This window comes from Heterobasidion irregulare (assembly GCF_000320585.1).
Source record: "Heterobasidion irregulare TC 32-1 unplaced genomic scaffold scaffold_14, whole genome shotgun sequence".
Classification (NCBI taxonomy): Eukaryota; Fungi; Basidiomycota; class Agaricomycetes; order Russulales; family Bondarzewiaceae; genus Heterobasidion; species Heterobasidion irregulare.
The window spans coordinates 869,610-890,411 of record NW_009258210.1 but is presented as its reverse complement, the minus strand read 5'-3'; the positions used below and the strand labels follow the sequence as shown (position 1 = coordinate 890,411).

The 20,802-nt window shown below is 49.6% G+C and overlaps 8 protein-coding genes across 8 annotated transcripts; 6 read left to right on the top strand and 2 right to left on the bottom strand.

Annotated features, from left to right (window-relative positions):
• Positions 1-1,630: 1,630 nt before the first annotated feature.
• Positions 1,631-3,983, top strand: HETIRDRAFT_57504 (major facilitator superfamily; the record flags this gene model as incomplete). Its single annotated transcript, XM_009554774.1, has 14 exons — positions 1,631-1,846; positions 1,913-1,970; positions 2,020-2,090; positions 2,197-2,274; positions 2,328-2,384; positions 2,448-2,501; positions 2,556-2,618; positions 2,672-2,800; positions 3,055-3,155; positions 3,212-3,319; positions 3,375-3,425; positions 3,476-3,528; positions 3,577-3,711; positions 3,766-3,983. 14 exons carry the CDS (start codon positions 1,631-1,633, stop codon positions 3,981-3,983), a joined length of 1,392 nt encoding a protein of 463 aa, XP_009553069.1.
• Positions 3,984-5,253: 1,270 nt separating this feature from the next.
• HETIRDRAFT_164856 (major facilitator superfamily) lies at positions 5,254-6,888 on the top strand (the record flags this gene model as incomplete). Its single annotated transcript, XM_009555106.1, has 12 exons — positions 5,254-5,273; positions 5,324-5,384; positions 5,548-5,601; positions 5,655-5,717; positions 5,770-5,923; positions 5,978-6,017; positions 6,070-6,088; positions 6,140-6,240; positions 6,298-6,405; positions 6,564-6,616; positions 6,676-6,810; positions 6,866-6,888. Coding segments are annotated over 12 exons (831 nt in total), but the record flags the coding sequence as incomplete, so codon positions are not given.
• Positions 6,889-8,258: 1,370 nt separating this feature from the next.
• On the top strand, positions 8,259-9,501 carry HETIRDRAFT_482751 (uncharacterized protein; the record flags this gene model as incomplete). The annotated part of the gene is made up of 2 exons (XM_009555105.1): positions 8,259-9,251; positions 9,307-9,501. 2 exons carry the CDS (start codon positions 8,259-8,261, stop codon positions 9,499-9,501), a joined length of 1,188 nt encoding a protein of 395 aa, XP_009553400.1.
• Positions 9,502-9,997: 496 nt separating this feature from the next.
• On the top strand, positions 9,998-10,802 carry HETIRDRAFT_127059 (uncharacterized protein; the record flags this gene model as incomplete). The annotated part of the gene is made up of 6 exons (XM_009555104.1): positions 9,998-10,010; positions 10,117-10,178; positions 10,244-10,312; positions 10,380-10,492; positions 10,577-10,699; positions 10,769-10,802. 6 exons carry the CDS (start codon positions 9,998-10,000, stop codon positions 10,800-10,802), a joined length of 414 nt encoding a protein of 137 aa, XP_009553399.1.
• Positions 10,803-11,730: 928 nt separating this feature from the next.
• On the top strand, positions 11,731-12,848 carry HETIRDRAFT_56932 (uncharacterized protein; the record flags this gene model as incomplete). Its single annotated transcript, XM_009554755.1, has 4 exons — positions 11,731-11,995; positions 12,104-12,192; positions 12,249-12,398; positions 12,456-12,848. Coding segments are annotated over 4 exons (897 nt in total), but the record flags the coding sequence as incomplete, so codon positions are not given.
• Positions 12,849-13,363: 515 nt separating this feature from the next.
• HETIRDRAFT_482748 (uncharacterized protein) lies at positions 13,364-16,470 on the bottom strand (the record flags this gene model as incomplete). The annotated part of the gene is made up of 7 exons (XM_009555103.1): positions 13,364-14,279; positions 14,340-15,360; positions 15,426-15,590; positions 15,647-15,853; positions 15,905-16,221; positions 16,283-16,382; positions 16,407-16,470. 7 exons carry the CDS (start codon positions 16,468-16,470, stop codon positions 13,595-13,597), a joined length of 2,559 nt encoding a protein of 852 aa, XP_009553398.1. The 3' UTR covers positions 13,364-13,594.
• A 1,300-nt stretch (positions 16,471-17,770) lies between these two features.
• On the bottom strand, positions 17,771-19,008 carry HETIRDRAFT_56922 (Esterase/lipase/thioesterase; the record flags this gene model as incomplete). The annotated part of the gene is made up of 7 exons (XM_009554754.1): positions 17,771-17,885; positions 17,937-18,108; positions 18,170-18,249; positions 18,313-18,506; positions 18,572-18,632; positions 18,692-18,782; positions 18,840-19,008. The coding sequence occupies 7 exons, from the start codon at positions 19,006-19,008 to the stop codon at positions 17,771-17,773; spliced, it is 882 nt and encodes a 293-aa protein (XP_009553049.1).
• Positions 19,009-20,037: 1,029 nt separating this feature from the next.
• Positions 20,038-20,265, top strand: HETIRDRAFT_164862 (uncharacterized protein; the record flags this gene model as incomplete). The annotated part of the gene is made up of 1 exon (XM_009555102.1): positions 20,038-20,265. One exon carries the CDS (start codon positions 20,038-20,040, stop codon positions 20,263-20,265), a length of 228 nt encoding a protein of 75 aa, XP_009553397.1.
• Positions 20,266-20,802: the final 537 nt, after the last annotated feature.

The window sequence follows — 20,802 nt, the reverse complement described above, 5'->3', positions numbered from 1 at the left end:
AAATCATCTGGAAGCTTGAGGATATAAGTTACAAATTTTGTAACTTCATTAAGCAGAACCCCTAGTACGTGAAGCTTGCCGGAGCAGCCCCAATTTATAGGAGGTAAGCTGACTTCCCAAGGCACGCTGAAGGCGGTTTGGGCGGTGAAATGGATCGATTCTGCAAGCGCGCATCAAACAGATAAACACGTTGAATACCACAGGGCGTCATTTCGTACCGTGCAGCGGTTCTTCTACACAGATGTCCGCATGTACAACAGATCAGGGAGCCAAACCCTGTGAACGCCCATACAAGCGCACCATACTTCATACATCATTTTGGATATCTGCCCAAGACCAGAAAACATGTCACCCAGCAAAGCCAGCCTCAAGTCTTGTTCGGAGAGTCCAGAGCATTCTGCAGAACAGAAAATTAAATTCAGAATCGATATATAACAGCATTGTAGATAATTAATTGTGATGATATATTAGAGACGGTAGGGATGTGAGGAACCACCGACCCGTCCACGCCTCTCGTGTCGTAAAACGACCAAGGCATGCACATTGGGTACTGAGACGTCCATATTGCTCGGGGCATGGCTTGACACTCGAACGGCCGCGTAGATAGAGCAGCCATGAGCAACATTTGGGGAAAATTAGAGCCATGTCGCCGCACGAAAAGAAGAATGTTCCTGATCTTTGCATTTTATGGGCCGCCATGGTCTTTAGGGCAGGCGTCACCCCACTGCAGAGCCTAGATTTTCCATGGAAATCCTGGGAAAGATTCCCCAAAGGGGTGAAAAGGCTGCTCTTATTATAAATGATACGCCATTAGGGAGAGATTCTTGTCCTTTTCCACAATTTACACAGAATCTTGGGCCCTGCGCGTAGAACCGAAAATTCCCTGATCTCATCCACTGTTCTCCTGACTCACCAGCACGTCTTTGAGCGATTTCCTAAAATCCAAGTTGTCACCTTTGATGACTCCCCGCTGAATGCAATATTACAGACGCCGATGATTGGCACAGGTGAATCGCAGCTGCCAGTCAATGGTGTCACGAATCTATCCTTCTTGTTGTATCTTTTCACCCGAGAAAGAATGGAGAGAGATGCAGTGGATGATCTGATATGCTTCGGATGTCGTGTTGTCTCAGAACTCCTTACACGCATGGTCTGTGTTCGTTTGGAAGAGTGCCTTCGTGCATGTGTATGGTGGGTCTCTTCGTTCCATCCACGATACCCTTGAGTTCGCCGTTAGATATGAGACTGTCAACGCATCATCGCCGCCAAATTCCGAATCAGCACACAGTATTCGGTAGACCTCCCTTGCCTCGTTCAAGTTGAGTTTAGACAGCTGTACCCGCAGATCTTTGCTTCTTCGTACAGCTCCTGAGTAGGCATTCTGCAAGCCCTAATGGTTCCCAGATGGCAAGCGGACGAAGATGGATCACCTGTCGTGAGTGTTCACTCTGCTGCAGGGTCACAGGATTGACCACCAGCTTCTAATCTAGAACCAGTCACGAGATGTCCACTCTAAAAGTTTTCTACATTCGCAGACATCGTAGTAGCGGGCTCAGCCTTTGTAAGCTCCATATAAATAATGCACGTCCTTGGAATTCTCGTTTCTCTTGGCATCTCCCTCCAATCCCCGATGGCACTCGACGATGTTCAACCCTTCGATAACGCAGAGAATGGTGCCTCCTTCGGTCCAAGAGAGCAGAAGGCTTCACGCACACTACGAAAGGATGATGACAATGATGCGCTGTCTGGCATTCAGAGGAACTATACGGAAAAGAAATTGTTGCGCAGGCTGGATATGCGACTAATGCCTGCCATGGTTGTAATTTTCCTCATGAATACTATTGATGTCGGTCTTTTTTGTTGATTTCAAACTCGATATCTGACATCCGAAAGTGGTATCACGCTTCTGTAGCGTACCGGAATCACTGCAGCTCGATTGAAAGGTCTAGAGCAAGACCTTGGTCTTACGGGTTCGGTTGTCTTACTATCCTGCTGAATCCGTCTGACTTTGCGACCAAGATATACAATACAATATAGTCCTCGCAGTATTGTATGCGTCATATTGTCCCGCACAAGTCCCATCGAATATGGTGAGCTCCTTACCACGTTCAGCAGATACAGTCATCAAGACACGTTCTAGATTCTGAATCGTATCACAAGGCCAGTATTATGCTTAGTCGAAATCGTCCAGCGCAGTTCACACGATCTTTCAGGCCATCGATCTATATTGGAATGTGCGTAATCGCCTGGGGCCTGACCAGTACCCTAACGGGCGTACGTTATCACCCGAATAAAATCATAGATTGTCAGCCTCACAGCTCAGAAAGGTGACCCATAACTTTTCTGGCATCCTTGCATGTCGCGTGTTCATCGGATTACCAGAGGTGAGTTTGACTATTTGACTATAAGCCTATCAACATCAACTGAAATCAATTTCCACACTCAAGGCTGCCTTCTATCCAGGGGCTACATACCTGCTATCGAGATGGTACACTAGAAAAGTGAAAATAATTCAAGGGGTCTTATGCTTCAGCCAGACTAAAATCCAAACCTAGGAGTTGTGTCTGCGTGCAGCAATCCTCGCGTGCGGTATCCTACTATCAAGCGCTTTTGGGAGTGTGAGTCATATAGTCGCGAAGAAGTGAGTCACTCAGACTGAAATAATACCTAGCTTATGGCGGCAGGTGTTCTGTCCGGAATGGAGGGCTGCCTAGGGATCAGAGCTTGGAGATGGTTCGTTCTATCTCACCCCAACTCGCGCTGGGGTCGTTCGATTCACCTTTCATACGATCATCAGGCTGTTCTACATTGAGGTATTGATGTTCATCGCGTAGCGCAATATCGTGCGGGTTTGAAGGGCGCAACTGACAAAAGACCAGGGAGCGATCACGATCTTCATAGGGCTCTGGACATTGTGAGTGATCCGACATAGTGATATCGCGGAATTGCATTGACGAAGTTTCGTGAAGATACCTACTGCCAGACTACGTATGTTCCGCCGTTCCGCCATTGATATTACATTGGTTTTTTACTGTTCACCCGCGTCCATGATAGCCGAACAATACTCGCTGGCTTTCACCCGCTGAGCGTCGCCTCGCACAAGTACGGCTTTCTGAAGATGCGGGTGAAGCAGACGAGGACTCTGCCGACGACTCGTATGTTCAGCCTCCCAAGATTTGACCGATCTGAGGCTTGGATCTATTGTTTCTAGAGCCTGGAGTGGCCTGGTGTCAGCGATTAGTGATCCCAAAGTCCCCATCATGGCGGTGATGGCATGTTCGCAGCTCCTTGGTCTCAGTTTCATCAATTTCTTCCCGACGTAAGCACACTTTCAAAAGCTATCTTAATAGATATCAGAACTGATTGTATTCAAGGTTGACATCGACACTCGGATTCAACCCCATAATAAGCTTATTGCTTGCAGCGTCAGTGAGCGATGCTTTGAGGATCACAAGCTGATACTGCGCCTCCTTAGTCCTCCGTGGATCTTTGCCACCATCGTCTGCTGCGTGAACGCGTGGCATGCTGGTGCGTTCCTTGGAAAAAGACGACGGATTGCAGCTGAACAAATTCCAGACAGAACCGGTGAACGTTTCTTCCACATCGCGGGTTGGTGGTGGGGCGTCATCATAGCCTATATCATTGCTCTCAATACCATGTCCATTGGGGGTCGTTATGTTGCACTTTTCATTATGGCGGCAGGAAATTCTGGTGAGACCCATCTTGATCGGTATATGCCTATCGCTGCACGCATGTTTTTTCTAGGTTATGCACTAACACTGGTTTGGGTATCTAACGCGATCCCTCGTCCACCGGCAAAACGATCAGCAGCTATCAGCATCGTGAGCAGCATCGGAAACGTGGGTAATCTGTATGTACTCTTTTCCGAAAATTCTGCATCGTTCTCACAAAAAAAAATAGGATCGGGTCGTTTGCATGGAAGGCAGAATGGGGCCCTGAGTACCATCCGTCGATGTTTATAGGCATCGCAGCACTGGCCTTCAGTACATTGCTTGCCCTTGGTGTGTCTCTCATAATTCTGTATGATCTATGCTGATACCTGTTCGTTACAGTGGCTCGTCAAATGCTCATCCGTGAAAATGGAATATTGAAAACGTTAGAGCTCAGTGCCCTTACCGAGGCAGACCGTGAACGAGTTGAAGAAGCAGCAAGACTTGAAGGGATCTCGATTGAGGAAGCGACGGAAAGAAAAAAGGGATTCAGATTTTTGTACTGACTTGAGCTAACGCTAGCAGGTTTCAGGTAATCATTATAGTTGAACGTTGAGCGCTTGTGTCATGACGAGATAAGGTTATTTCCGGCCTTGGGCTTCGTCTGTCGTTGGCGTCTCTCTAACAAGGCTTGCAAGCGAACAATGACTTCGGTCCCGACCTCGGCCTCTTGCTATTAATTCAAAAAGTCTAGAAGGCATGTCACAAATTTCAGCTATCTATATGTGTAGAAGGCGCATCAGAAGATTCAAATGATGGTATGTCTATGTCCTTTCAGAGGTGAGAAAACACGTGTAGGTAGATGGGCCACTCCACCACCGTTACAAGGCTAGCACTGCCAGGGCGCCGATGCTTGTTCTTCCATATACTCTCGGGATTGGCCCATTGACTCTACTTTTGGAGTCACGAGCTCCAGTCCCAAACCGTTACATCACACTATTGGTCTTTGGTCAGCACTATATCAACTGCATGTCACCCGTCCTTGGAATCTCTGCCTCCGCCTCTGATCCTCAATATCACCCAATGATGATATCGAATGTATCGACAAGAAACGAGCTAATCCTTCCGTCGAAACCATTGAGCGGAAGGTATCAAGCCCACTGCCCGAGGACGATGGTGATAGCAGCTTGCTCGGACCTCTGAGGAGGTCCGCGGAAAAAAAGCTGGTTCGCAAGCTGAATTTACGGCTGTCGCCCATCATCATCGCCATTTACGTCCTGAATTATATCGATGTGCATTTTGCACCCATCATCTTGCTTAATGGAGATATCCACTGTCGATTTGATTGTTTAGCGTACTGCATTGCAGCTCGACTGAAAGGTTTAGAGCAAGACTTGGGTCTTACAGGTTCTTTATGTCGCTGACATTGTATGTCGATTTTGGTTTAACTCTGCGACACAGATATCAAGTACAGCGTTTTTCTCGCGGCGTTATATGCGACCTATTGTCCCGCGTAACTTCCATCCAACATGGTGAGTTCTTTTCAGGATCCGAGAGCATCACTCGACGAGACGCCTCCCAGATCCTGAATCGTATCACGAGGTCAGCACTTTCCTGATCAACCACTCGGCGCTGCTCACACCACTTTTTAGGCCATCCCTATACATTGGAACGTGCGTCATCGTATGGGGCTTGACAAGTACTCTGATAGGCGTGCGTTATCCAAGCTGTATCCAGCGGTAGTGGAGCCTCACAGGATCTATAGGTAACCCATAGCTTTGCCGGCATTGTTGCATGCCGTTTGTTCATAGGATTGCCTGAGGTGAGCTAATCCACGGCTGTTTGCCTGGCGTGCATAGAAATCATACGATGAAAGGCTGCTTTCTATCCGGGAGCAATATATCTCCTATCGAGATGGTACACAAGATATGTGAGGATGTCTCACTCAATCCAACGATAATATGACCAATATCATCAATCCAGGAACTAGCTTTCCGCTCGGCAATCTTATACGGTGGCCTTCTTATATCGAATGCTTTTGGAAGCGTGAGCTGTATGCTGACAAAATATTGAGCTATTTATGCTGAGATGCGTTTAGCTCATAGCTGCAGGTATTCTTTCTGGTATTTCTGGTATGGACGGTCGCCTTGGAATCAGAGCCTGGAGATGGTCTGTCCTACTACATTCAAGTGTATGCGCTCTGATTATCCGCGTGGTCTTCAACCGTGTTTTGCGGGTTATTTTACATCGAGGTGCGACACATCATATTCGAACTGCGATTGTTTGTAAGGAATAGCCAAGTCAAGTGCAGGGAGCAGTTACGATGCTTCTAGGATTCTGGACAATGTAAGCAGCTCACTTGAATGATCTATTCGACATTTACTAATAGTACATACAGTTATTTGCTCTCAGACTACGTATGTTCTCTGCCTCTAACGTCATATTGTATGTTCACCTTATCATGATAGCCGAACAATGGTCGCCGGCTCTCACCCGCTGAGCGACGCCTCGCACAAGTGCGGCTTTCCCAAGATGCAGGCGAGGCAGACGAAGATACCACACATGATTCGTTCGTTCAATACATTATGTCCTTCTGCTTTACGGACTGAATTGGCTGCTTTTTTAGTGCCTGGGGTGGTTTCGTGTCGGCCATCAAAGATCCCAAAGTATGTATCATATCGGTCATGAACTGCTCACAGCTTCTTGGTCTGAGTTTCACCAATTTCTTTCCTACGTGAGCAATCTATACAAATATAGTTTTGATCCTCAACGTCGTCATACATACCAGATTAACGTCAACATTCGGGTTTAATGTCACAATCAGCTTGCTCCTCGCAGCGTGGGTAATGCACTTCGTGGGACACGTAAACATATACTCATGGCATCTCCCAGTCCTCCGTGGATTTTTGCTACTATTGTGTGTTGTCTGAATGCATGGCATGCTGGTATGTCACTTTGATTGTTGTGGAGAAGATAAGGCACCTCGCAGCTAAGCAAATCTCAGACAGAACTGGCGAACGCTTCTTCCACATCGCGGGCTCGTGGTGGTGTGCCATACTAGGATACATTATCGGCCTCAATACAATATCCATTGGAGGTCGTTATGTTGCACTTTTTCTCATGGCGGCGGGGGAGTCTAGTATGACTCGTTTCTCTTATCCTTTTCTCATAATCATTGCTCATGTGTACGCTAGGCTTTGCGCTGACGGCGGTATGAGTCGCAAACACAGCTCCACGACCGCCAGCAAAGCGACCTGCGGCCACCGGCATTGTGAACGGCATTGGAAACATCGGAAATTTGTACGTTCCATCTTACGACAAGGACTATGATTTTAACGCCTTGTAGATCATCAGGGTTGGGACATTCATCTAGAAAGACAAATGGGGCCCGGAGTACCACCCATCAATGTTCATAAGCCTCGCAGCACTCCTTTTCAATTCTTTGCTTGCGTTGAGTACGTCCTATATGCTATTGACCTCTCTGCAGGCAAATGCATTCATGCTGATCTATATTCGGTGCAGTTGTACACTAGATGCTCGTTCGCGAGAATGCGAGACTGGCAGCGGCAGAGCTTGACGCCTCAGTGATGCAGACCGCGAACGGGTGGAAGATGCAGCAAGGTTGGAGGGGGTCTCTATAGAGGTGGCAATGGAGAGGAAGAAAGGGTTCAGGTATTTGTACTAGTTGGCTTGAGTTCGAGAAACCACAAGGGGATTAGTGAGCGTTCCTCACAATCTCGGTCCGTAATCATGCTTCAAAGACCTTGCACTACAAATATCCCATTATCGATGCTCTCTGGCCTGTAACATCCTTTCCATGTATTGCAATGAGGCTGACAAGAGTCGAATTTTCTCAAGCTTGCATCAAGTGTTTTTTGGCTGAAGTCTAGATGAAGGTGTGGCCATGAATTTCGGTGAGATTGTTTAGGGCCGGCCGCAGGAGAACAGAATAATGGGTGACGTCACGAATCAACGGTCTCCACGCACGGACGTCTTTGGGAATCTCAGTTTCTTGCCATCAATATTCAACAAATTCTCACAGCTGTCTGGCCCTTATGGAAGCGTTAATATGCCCATTGGTGCTGAGCATACAACGGCTGGCTCATATCCATCATGTTGACGCTCACTCCAAGCCCACTCCGATAACTGATGCAGGTCAGTCTTTACCTCTGAACATCATATTGATTGCGCTATACACTACACATTAACGGCTGGACCACCTATAAGCTTCTCGATTTACAAGATGATTTTTCGAGCTATCGTCGATATTACACTCGCGCAGAAGGCGATTTAGGACAAAGTTATCAGTTCCCCTTCGATTGATCATAGCACCCGACGCCATTGATAATAACGCCTTCCTTCGCTCCCCAACTCCAGCCGCAGCAAAGTAATACAGCGCATAACTGGTTGATTTTAGCCTCCACTCTGATATCTCTCCACGCTGAATCATTCTATGAAAGCGTGAGATACGGTTGATAAGCTTACCATCAGGTATGGATCACTTTCGATATGGAGTTAGACAAGTCAATCATTAACTTTGATCTACCCCGGTTTATCCGATGATCCCTCTTATCACCTACCACCACAATGTCTACTTCCTCCCCAGCGCGCTTCTATCTTTGCATCGATTGCGGTGGGACCAAAACTGCAGCTGTTATAGCCTCTCAATCTGGCGCGATCCTCTCCCACGCACTCGCCGGTCCCTCTAATTTCACTTACATTGGTATCGAAGCCTTCCTGCACGAAATATCCGCGGCTGTGGTCGCGGCCTTGAGAATCGCGCTTTCCTTGCCTTCGTCCGCAATCCCCCTGCCAACCTCTCTTCCGTTAAGCATAGCCAATCCATCGCTCTACACTTTTTCCGCAGCCTGGTTAGGAATATCCGGCGTCGATTCGCCCTCTGCGATCACACGCTTGACGCCTGAAGTCTCGACGCTCCTCGGTGTGCCGGCCGGGCCCGCCCTGACGATCACCAACGATGTTTTTCTACTCGGTGCACCCCTCACATTGCTCAAAGACGTGCATAGTGCTGTCGCGTGCATTGGCGGGACAGGCAGCATCATTGTCAGCTTCAAGCGGGGGCGAACTAAGAAGGGAAGAGATACTGAGCTGCAGGAAGGTCCGTTAAGTGAGTTGGCGCGCGTTGGCGGGTGGGGATGGATTTTGGGTGATGAAGGTGGCGGATTCGACGTGGGACGTACAGCGATATGCACGCTTTTGAAGCTCCGTGATGCTGCGTCCGCCGGATATGTTCTACCTGCAGCAGTGCCAGGAAAGCAGACGCTCCAGGATCGCATATTCGAGCGGTTTGGGATCAATAACATCTTGGACGTTTTGGAGGCTATTCACATGCCCGATCCCGTGGTCGCGGCGGAGGAAGGCGACATTCCATCGAAGAAAGTGGACTTGCACGACTACGCTGCTTGTTCTCGGGAGAAGCGGCTCTCGGCTCTCTCTCCGCTAGTATTCGCTGCGGCCTTTGAAGATGACGATCCGATCGCGTTGCGAGTATTGGAGGAGTGTGCGAGTAAATTGGCATCACAAATCGCCGTGGTGTTGAATGATGGTGTCGAGAATCAGGTACATTCTGTACCTCTACTGCTATCCAGACTTCGCTGTACTGATGATATTGGAGCAGGGTAGTCGAACAGTGCCTGCATCCGAAAGCGTATTGTGTTTTGGCGGCTCACTAGTCAGCATCGAGTCCTATCGTAACTTGGTCCTGCACGCGCTGAAGCAGGGTGGCCATATCTTCAGGCATGTTGAAGTCGTGGATGATGCCGCAGCAGCAGGAGCTCGTGGATTAGTTGCTTCTTGGGAAGAAATATAAGTGGGACTATGCGTCCAATGTTATCTCTCATCATATCTGTTAGCAGCCGTGTGATATCACAATGTCCGCTGAAACGGAAGTATGTCTTATGGCATATTCTTCACTCTATGTGTTTCGACTGGAGGTCTTGATTGTGTGACTAGAGATGGGCAACCCGATAATTAAGCATAGACCTGTCTCAGCATAGGGCACCACTAGTGCTCAAGATTGGAGGATAGGGGTAGATGCTGGTAGATCATAATGGTATTGTGTTGAGCCGAGATGCAGTAGTGATGCAGCATTGAAGACTGCAGGGAGATGCCGTAAATAGGTCACGAATAATCACATTCCTGTCACCTCGTGACCGGGTGACAAGTGGACGTCAGCCTTTGCAGGGCCTCTCATCCTCGTACCTCCTGTCTACAAGGCGGCTGTATCCTCCTTCCACCACATTGCGCAGTTCCTACTGTTCAACACCCTTATTCTAATCATCTCATTCTCTTGTAATTCATACAACATGGGTGGTGCAGGTGCGGCCTCCTGCTTCCAATGAGTATAGGAGAGACTGATGCCAACATCCCGTTGAAAACTGTGTCACTCGCTGGCTCCTCGCTGCGACATATGTGCTGAAAATAGGATGGCTCTTTCTCTTTGCGGTGCTGATGGCTGCGGGGTTGTTGTTCACGATGGTTTTCTTCGTACGTGCCCTGTATCTTGCGTGCACACGATCTACCAACCTACTAACTGCCTGTGCGTGGCCCAGATCATCATGTTCTCTGATCTGGAATGCGACTATATCAATCCTATAGATCTTTGTAACAAACTCAACCAAGTAAGTGTCCTTCAGGCTCTCGTACGACTTTGTTTGCACGTGTTCAGATGTTTACTCATGAATGTAGTTCGTACTCCCTGAAAACTCCGCACACGCATTCCTCACGCTATTATTCCTGCTCTCGGGACAATGGATGGCCTTCCTTCTCAACGCACCTCTCCTCGCGTTCAACGCCAACAAGTGCGTTCCCAACGCGCCAATACCAGCGCTTATTCGAATTCTCAACTCTTCTAATGTACTCCCGCTTTCTAATTTCTATGATAGGATTCGAAACAAGAACCACATGTATGACGCGACGGAAATCTTTCGGACACTATCAGGTCATAAGAAAGAAAGCTTCATCAAGCTTGGATTCTACCTTCTTTCCTTCTTTTACTACCTCTACCGGTGAGCAGCGTCTGCTTCATACTTCTCGAGTGACACATAATTCATCGGAGACATCTTTCACACTCTCAGGATGATTGTTGCGCTCATCTCAGAGAGCGAATGAGCGATGCAAGATGATCATGATGAGCAGTTCCTGACGATTGCACAGTGGTATGAAAATAGGAAGGTGTGGTTGTGTAGGCATTCAAACCATCTTTCTTCCATGACTTTCAATGAGGCATAGTGTGCAAAGAGTGGGTGAATTGTCTGTTACATTTTTACTTCCAATAGGTCAACAACGATAGGATGGGACTGCAGGTAGCGCGGAGCTCTTGATCTCTAGATTTCATATCTACTTGCTTGTTTATATTACTCGAATTGGATGGGGAAGGCATGATATCCGCAGGATCATATCTGCTTTGAGCAAAAACTGACGCGAGGCCCTTGCGTTCATGCTTCTCTGTACATTCGTCTCTTATCTACGAGAAAACAAGGACCACTGGGTGATTGTCCAATGCAACGTCCGACACTGCGCGCAGGAGCACTGTTCTCCACGATGGGATGAAGGTCACGGTTCCGTCACATTTATCATGACAAAAGCGTGACATTGGGAACCCAATCTGCATCGCACCGTGACATTTGCGCAGTACAAAGAAGCTTGACCTCTACCGCAACATCTCTAGGCGAACAAGCTGGTATGCTCATCGTTATAGCTATGTAGACCAGAACTGATAGCGGGACTGGTCGTAGTGAGCGAGATGGTACTCAAAGATGGCCCGTCGAATAACTGGCTTGCCTTACAGAAGGTATGTTAATGAATTTCCAGGCACGATATTGCGACGCATTTTCGCGAATAGAGATTCCAGTCAACAAGTCCATCAACAAACGCGCATTCTCACCCACGAAAACGCCGTAAAATATCTCAAGATTCCGTATCCACTTCAGCTCCAACAGCTTCTACCTCTAAGTCTAGCATCTACAATCCGCCCGCATCTACTACGCGAAAACCACATGCCATCGATCCCGCTCTTCTCGCAGATGCGACGACCTTGAATGGAGAATGCCTTGGAGACATGCGAAAACTCATTTACGGTCTGCTGCCCGCATCACCTGTCGATCTCTCACGCAGCAAGTATCTGGCATTGGATTGTGAGATGGTGGGCATCGGCCCAGGTGGAAAAGAGTCTTCTTTAGCCCGTGTTTCAATAGTCGATTATAACGGTGCCGTTGTACTCGACGAGTTCGTCAGGCAGCGGGAGCGCGTGACAGATTGGCGGACGGCGTTCAGCGGGGTGAGAGAGAGGGACATGATTAACGGTATGTCGTCATGTGATCGTTTTACTCATTTACAAGGCCTTGTCCTTATATTCACTTGTTTCCTTCCCGGTCTATGTATACAACACTAATTGGTCTCTTATATTACAGCCAAACCTTTCGATGAAATCCAGGCACGCGTTGCTGACTTGCTCAAGGGTCGTATCCTTGTCGGACATGCCGTACATAACGATTTGAAGGTGTGCGCTTATCTGCCTACACGCACCTCAGCGCTAGACCTCTTGTTACTCTGTAGGTCCTGTTCCTTTCTCACCCTCGAGCCGAGCAACGCGATACGCAACATCTCGCGCACAAAAACGGGCAGTCACGTGGCACGCATCCGGCCTTGCGCAACCTCGTGCGGGACATGTTTTCCGTGCAGATTCAAGGCGGGGAGCATAGCTCGGTATGTCATTTTTCGAAATCTCTCGGTGGACGTCGCAGTCGTATTAAGTTTGAGTAGGTCACCGATGCACGCGCGACAATGGCCGTGTTCAGGCTGCACAGAAAACAGTGGGAACGGGCGTATTCGACAATGCCTATACGCGTGAATAATAGCAGATCCGACGGGGTGAAGGGTAAAAGTCGCGCACACGCCAGCATGAATAGACCAGAAGGAGGGACAGACGGCGAGGGTGCCAATAACACTACACAAAACAGGCAGGTCAAGTCCGCAGCAAAAAGGAAGGTGGTGCACTCGGTAGGCAACGGTGGACGCAAGGGTGTCTCGTCGGGCCTATCGACGATCATCACGAAACGATCAAAGGGAGGCGGCGGAGGTGGAGGTGGAGATAAGTCGCAGTGGTGGAAAGAGCTTGGTGGGGGAGCCAAGGGAGCCCTCAGTTTGTCGAGATAATATTCGTTTCGGACTATGCTGATACATATCTACCGAAGATCGTCTGCCGTATATGCCTTCCATCGACTCTCAACGAGAGAACTATCGCTGCTTCATGACCCGTTCATCTTTCATATAGCCTCCTGTATCTCATCGGACCATCTGATGCCCTCCTGCCTTCATTCAAAATCGTAGAAGCCACATCGAATGGAACGCATGCGGTCATCCACGATATCTGTACAAGCGTAGTAGCTGAGTCAAATCACCACTCACAGATCGATCAAGACTCACGTGCAAACTCTCGTACGCGCGCTATTATTCGCCTAAGCCCTCCCGCAGATGATTCCCTTGACACTAAATGCACAAGCGCATGCTGAGCGCTGAGCACTCACGGCGAAGGGTCTCCCTCGGTCCGTCCGATTCATGTCTCTGTGTGTTCGCATCACCGAACTTTTATTCTGCCTCAGCTGTCGATGTTCCGTGTGAATGAGGCCAAGGATTTTATTTATTTTAAATCGAGCACTGCAATTAATTTCGGGCCAATATGCTAAAATGAATAATGATCCACGACAAGAGAGGCGAGAGACGACAGAAAACTAGAGCAATACATGTCTGGTAATACAAACAGGGGTAGCTGTATAAATGAGCAATATATAGGGATGTGGAAGTCTATGAGCACAGAAACGCGCTTCCAGTCATCGGAAAGAGAAAAAGATTCACGACATTAGAGAAGGAATAAGAAAGGAAGAAATGCATCACAGTGGGAACTATCGAGGTAGTTTTGAGAAGAACATCGCTTCTGGTGGTAGCGGCCAATCCTGTCGCCTCACGTCATGATCGGTGTCGCTTCTGCTAGAGTCTGAGCTATACCCATCGATACGATGATCGTGATCAAAGCTGAGCATCTCTGCCACGTTCGAACGATCGAGCTCATCATCGCTATGTTCCACCTTGACTTTTACCTCCGGACTAGCCGTGCCACGGTGCGAACCCACGTCCCCTGATCGAGTTGAGTCGAGCTTTCGCCGCTTCCCGTTGAAGTTGAAGTCAACGACAGGGCTTGACGTGCGGTGTTCCGAGAAGCCGTCCTCATCCCCCTCCTCTTCGGCGATGGTGGCCCCTGCCTCCGAAGGCGGTGAGGGCGCGGCGAGGCGCTTGCGCTTGACCCCTGCTGGAGATAATTGTGGGACGTCCCGCAATGACCCACTGAAACTCGAGCCGAAGTGTATCAAGGGAAAGTTCGGCGGGGTATACTCCCGCTCTGAACTGCTCACCCGGCGGAGGGGGGGCGAGAGGGGGAAGTTATCGGTCGATCCCGGGTAATATCCAAATGTGATATTGAGGGGACTGTGTGATGGCGCACGCACAGAGTGCGGCGGTGATGCCAAGGCAGGGGTTTGTGTCGGCAAGGTCGACACCTCGGGGATCTCTTCCGGGTCTACAGAGCTATGCCTGCGAGTGCAGAACACACGATCAGGCAGGTGCACAAAAACCGAACAGAGATGTATTTACCTGTCTTCATACCGATCAGGCTCATCATCATACTCTCCAAAGAAGAGCGCGCGCCTCGAGGGATCCCAGTCCTCCCGATCCGGCACTTCGCCATCCTCGCCAACGACAGGAGCACGCTGGCTCGGCGCCGTGAAGTCTTGGTCAGCCTCCTCGTCGTCGTCGTCGCCAAATATGACAGTCGCTCGATCAACGGGAAAAGGGTGCGCTGCACGTGCCCCTCCAAACACTTCTCTTGTATCCCTGTTCGATCCATTGGGAGACTTCGGCAAGAGGGCAGCCTCGGTGCCACGGAATCCGAAGACATTTGAAGACGGTCGGCCCGCTCCATTCGAGTCCGACTGCGCAGCATGCACTGCACCTTCTCCAGCAACCCTCTCTTCAGTGCCACGTTGGTTCGCTGAAGGTGCCTGGTCGGAAGGACGGGGAATTTCGCATGTGGCACCTGCATCCTTCCTGTGAACCTCTCGCCGACGATCCTCCGTTACCTTCTGATCCACCTCACCCTCGCCGCAGTCGTTGATGAACTTCGTCAACCACTCCTGGAGGTCGAGTCTCTGTCGCCGTGCAATGAGCAGCAGTTCACGATAGCGCTCTACCTCAACCATCAAACACGCTGCCTCCTGCATGACGCGTGGAAGGTGGTCGACGGCAGCCTGGTTCGAGTCTGCCATCTCCTGCATCATGCCCGTCAAGTGTCGCAGAGTAGCGACATCGACGAACTTTTGAGATGCACTGACTACACTGGTCTTCGTGCCACTAACAGGAAGAAGAGGTTGAGGCGGTGCAAGAGGGAGGTGGGCAGAAGGGGCAGAGGGAGGGAGTGGGAGTGGGGAGTGAGGAAGATTCAAGCTACGTAAGAAAGAGTCGACGGAGGAGGGCGAATACACTCTCGGGGGGAGATTTGGCGAGACGGGACAATATGGGGGCGAGTTGGGGGTGCATCCTCGCGATGACTGATGGCCTGACGAGGCAGGACGGTATGGCGGCGAGTTGGGCGTATAGCCTCGCGGCGACTGAGAGCCTGTGATGGAATTGTTTGTCAGGAGAAGGAATAAATGCAAGCGATCGTTTTGTGATTGCACATACCCTGGTCGCTGTCGCGCTCCTTGTCCGCGTCTTCAGCCCTGTTATCGAGGGACTTGCGGAAGCTAGTCGGCGCTGGGGTGGGCGAACGGTAAAGATCGCGTTTTCTGCGCTGCGCAGAGCCCAAGAAAGGGCTTTCCGCCATGCGAGGCGTCGAGGGCGCCAGACCTGGAACTCCACTATAAGCCACGCGACGAAAAGGATCAATTCCACAAAGAACATACCTGCATTCTCCCCAGATGCATGCGGGTTTTCATCCTCACCCTTGCCTTTGAGCGACTGCTCGAAGTTGAGTGGCACAGGGGTATGTGCGCGCGAAGAGCCACGCATCACGTGAGGGAACTCTGGAGATGGTTGGGGAGACACGAAGCCCACTGAGCGTTCTCCAGCGTTGGAGAGTCTGCGTGACGTCGAAGCCGCTGACACCGATGCTGATCAAGGAATGAGCAGATTTGACACAGAATAATGACTGAAGGGCATACCATAGTGTGGCGCGCGAATTGGACTCCCCTGCGCCACCGTTGATCGATGGGCCTGCTTCCTGTTCGTTCTTGTCTGGGGGCTTGTCCGAGGGGGGCTTGAGAGACGGACAGGTTGGACAGGTGTGCGCGGGATAGTAGGAGGTGATGGCGCAGCAGAGGGAGGAGGCGGGATCATGACGGAGGATGTGGAGGCATGTGGCACCTCGATGGGAAGAGGGTGGGGGCCAGTGAGATGCACAGTGTGGGATCCAGACGGGCTGGGCGGGTGGATAGGAGCAGAGAGAGGCGCAGTTCTCTTGGATTTGCGAGACGTCTTTCTATATTCGTATTGTATTCGTGTTAGGTGTATAGTCAAATACTGATTGTAGACGAACTTACGGGACGCCTGAAGGGTACTTGTCGAGGAGGTCCTCGATGATCAGCCCCGTCTTTCTGTTGGCTTTGATGCCATGCAGCTGAATAGAGGTCAGTAGCCAGGCTTGTCACGATGGCGAAAAAAGACATGCCTTTGCGACCTTTTGGAGCTGGACGCGGGTGAGGCCACTGAGAGTAGAGGCGTCCATCATGGCAGATGAGTACTGAGAGAGGGCGGAAGGTATTGTGCAGGTAGGGATTGAGGAGAGAGGAAGACGGGCGTCTTTGAAGAACCCGAGGCAATTAAATACTCACAGAATTCAAGGTCAGACGTGGCACACATAACCTCCGCAGAACAATGGTTCCAATCGCATGTGTGGCGCGTCCATGCGTGGGCGGAACAGCCACCCAGCCTGCGATGGCCAATGCAAACAGGGTGGCGAGGAGCACAACATCCTAAAATAGGAATTGAGGAATCTCCAGCCTCCCGAGCTCCACAATAGGCGAAGCTATGTGGCAAACATGAGTCAGTCCGGTAGTACAGTCTGTCAGAGTCTGCCCAGGTCGGTCAGCAAAGCCTTCCAGAAGATGCGATGGCCAGCCGGTTCGTTATACCGCAATCCAAAGGTTATTACTTAACAGCAATAGATGACATGACCCAGATTTTAACAAAGCTATTGTACGCGTCGACGTCTTTCGGGAACATCGGCAACCAGAAGCTGAATGTCATGGATTGTCGTTGTTTTGTTTATCGATGAAAGAACAAAGCAGCCGATAGGATGGCTACCTTCACCGTAGCAGCAATGCTCTGCGCTTCACATCCTTTTCGTTGGTGTAGTGACATCTGGAGGCAATTGAACATCAGACTTGTTTCGGAGGAGTTGTGTGATGTGCTAGTCAAAAAAAGATCGCAGCGCCGACATTGTGCACTTGCTTGCTACCGGCGGAACATCGGCAGCGGCGGGCCGACGCGGGTGACGCACCGCTGCGGTGACTTCGACCAAAACATTTCAGCGAGCGAGGGGTCACATCTGGACACATACGCCGTACGCGCTTCATTGTCTCTTTCGTGGTGTATAAGTTTGGATTTAATCCGCTGAGGTAAAACCGGCGTGAACCAGCAACCTCGACGCTCCAAGTAGCAAGCGACAATCATCATCATCATCATCATCACAATGGCGACAGGTGGTAGAAAGGTAGCAGAGATAGATTTTGATGGATTGTTTAGTTTGTCCGAATCTGTCCAGGTGGGATTTACCTTTCTAGAAGAGGATACTGCAAGGATGCCTCGATCCTATCTCAGTTTTAGATTCGAACATTGGCATGCTCCACCAATCATGCTGCGTGCGAGGGTCGTGCCCTATTGAATTCTGTCCACCAAACATCGATTGTTACCCGAAATGCTACTCTCTTCATTCGTGCTATCGTACAAGTTCTTCTTCGCTCTCTTCATTCGTGCTATCGTACAAGTTCTTCTTCGAAGCATCATACTTCTCGGTAGCGGCGGCCTATTCACACGGACAAGCTCAGCAGCCATTTGATGGCCTCCTTCGTGTCCTGATCGAACTGCGCGGAGGTTTTCAAACTAGGGAAAAACACGTGGAACGCATGCGGTACGCCAGGATACCTATAGAAGTCTTTCAGACTCAGTGTAACCTTCCTCGCTAAATGCACTCACACTCGCAGTTGTGTCTTGACGCCGTTCTCCTTGAGGATTTTCTCGTAGAGAAGGCCCTCGTCACGCAGGGGATCCAAACCGCACACCTGTATGCTGGCTGGAGGTAGATTGGCGTGCGATGTCGCGTTAATGGGAGTGAAGTCGGGGTCGTTTATTACAGGCTTTAATTGATCTATATTACAGATAAATTAGGGCGCGCTAGTTACAGATGTCAGCACGAAGAAGGTGCCAACCTCTGAAGAAAGCCATTTCCTGTGCGCCGAGCACTGGGGCATCTTTGTTCTGTTCCATTGACAATAGATCGCTTTTGTACCTGTTGGAATTATCGATGTTGGATATATGCGAGGCATATATGAATGGATGGACGACGACTTACTTATCCGGGATAGAATCAGGGTGCGAGAGAACGGGATAGAGCAAGACCTGGCCTGTAATCTGACGACCAACAAAAAACGGATCATCCCGTGCCTTGAGAGCAACAACAGCAGACAGATTCCCGCCGGCAGATTCGCCTCCGACGAGGAAACCCTTCGAAAGATCCGCCGAAAGATAATCAATTTGCGTAGCAGCCTGCAGAAAGGAACATGACGACATCAGTCTTGTGATATTGTGAGATAAAGGAGATCCTAACATACCCATTTGGCAGCAGCGTAGGAATCGTTGATTCCTGTAGGGAACAGATGCTCTGGAGCAAGCCTGAGAATATATGTGGGTCGAAGTCTCCAATTTTGAGTAAGTGCGGGTTTAGCACATACCTATATTCGACGTTCACAGTCGTGATTTGCAGTTCCACAGAGAGGATACGAAGTACATAGTCATCTAGATCTATATTGCCGATGGCCCATCCTTTAGAGCCAAATAAAGGTCAGGGCGATAGATAGGTATTGAGATCCAGGTCTGTACCTCCCCCATGGTACCAGACCAAGAGCGGGAATTTCTTGTCCTTCGCGCCTGCCGGGGTAGGAACCACGGTGCGTACAGTGATCTCACCACCATCGACTGGAACTTTGCGATCTTCCACGCGATATTCGGAGGCTGCAGGAACTTGTAAGTGGAGATCATGGTGTCTCATCACCAATAATAAGACATGCCTTTTGGGAGGAGTGGACCAAGCCTTGCGACAAGACTAGGTAGAGCGAACGAGGAGATGACCTCCCGTGCGGCAGTGATGTCAGTCATGAGAGGTGGGCGAGGCGCCTTCTCGAGCAGAGCAGCAAACTCAGGATCGATGTTGGACAAATGGGCATTCTGTGCCATGGTTGAGAAAGTCGATGGGAGTCGATAGCTGAAAATATCGACCGCCCTCACTTTAAAGCTATTGGTAATAGCTAGGAATAGCTATTAGAGCTCTAAATCAGGTCAAGTGGACAAACAGCCACCTCTGTGACGTCAGCGACTGGCTGGTCACTGACACATCAGTCAGCGATGGCGACAGCCGTTGTCGAGAGCCCATTTATATTCTTTAGATAATGTGGGGAGGGATAAGATATGAGAGAGCAGTTCCATATTCTGCAAGGTTCTGCGGCTGGACCGTCTGCCAGTCGTCTGCCGCACCGCTTGCCTCGTGCCTACGATTCGTTGGACGTCTTGCCGGAGTCGTTACGGCCGGGAATGCCGCGTAGGCTGTATACCAATCTATACCAATGGAGTCTATGCCGGAGGAGCGAAATTTGTATTGGCCGCTGTGTCCGAGCCTATCCACCAATTATCACAGGTCAACGTCACTGGCCTCTGCCTGGACTCTTACCAATGCAAGAGGCAACATACGTGCAGATCTAAGCGGGTGTCAATAGGTTTCAATACAAACCTTCTTCACATCCTGCAGTGAATGGCCCCAGCTGGATGAGTTTTGTATTGGAACCTTTGAGATCTACAAGTCACATCCTTTGATTCTCTATCCACTCTGACCTGTATTGTTGGCCGTTCGATTTAGTAAGACTCTTTTAGATGAGCGCTAGGGTCTTGTCTTGTAAAAGTGCGTCTTTTTTGTTTAATCGTGACCACCATTGACAGTACCACGAAAGGAGCATTTAACTTCTCATAGACACGCATTCAACACCTTTTCCGCGACTCCACTGAACATTCAATCAAATACTCACCGATGTCCGTGAGGCCACGCGTTGGAACCCTCTGGGATGTGTCCATACATCAAGGATGTGCGAATAGCGTGGGATTCCAAGCATGTATGTTCATTGAAAAGGCCGCCCGTGTTCTTTATAAGTTCTGTCGTCCTAGCGAGTCTTCACTTCTCAGTCTTGAATTCAAACGCTCAAGCGCCCACAGCCCAAGCACGATAAGTAATACAAACAAGTCAGAAGACAGTCGTTGATTCGTCATGGGCGACTCAATTGAGGCTTACAATCTCCGGTTCCCACAAAGAACCAATCTTCTCAAGACTCCCGCCTATCGGCGATCAGGTGAATTTTCGTGTCCTCTGCTGTATTTCTGCAGGTGTTTGTGCTTACTGGCTCATCATAATGAATGATGCATAGATCAGCTCTCTGAAAGACATGGACAAAATTGTATTGTTTTGTGAAAGCCTATTTTCAAAGAATCTTTGGACACTCTCATGAAAGGCCTAACTCCGACAAAAGATGTACTCGTCTCGAAGAGTTGTTGAACATCCCTGCTCATTCAGCGCTTCAGCATTCAACTTCGGACCGGCGTAAGTCCGAATTGTCCTCTATTTCGCGTTCGGCGTCGAAGACGCACGACACACCACCGCTGTAGCCTGCCTATCTCCTAGGCGCGACATCGTTCTTCGCTGATTAGAGAGCGTATAGCTTGAGAATCTATTCTCAATATATCGGTCTTCGCTTATAGAGACGATATCACTCGATATATATATTTGAATAAAGCGAGTCTT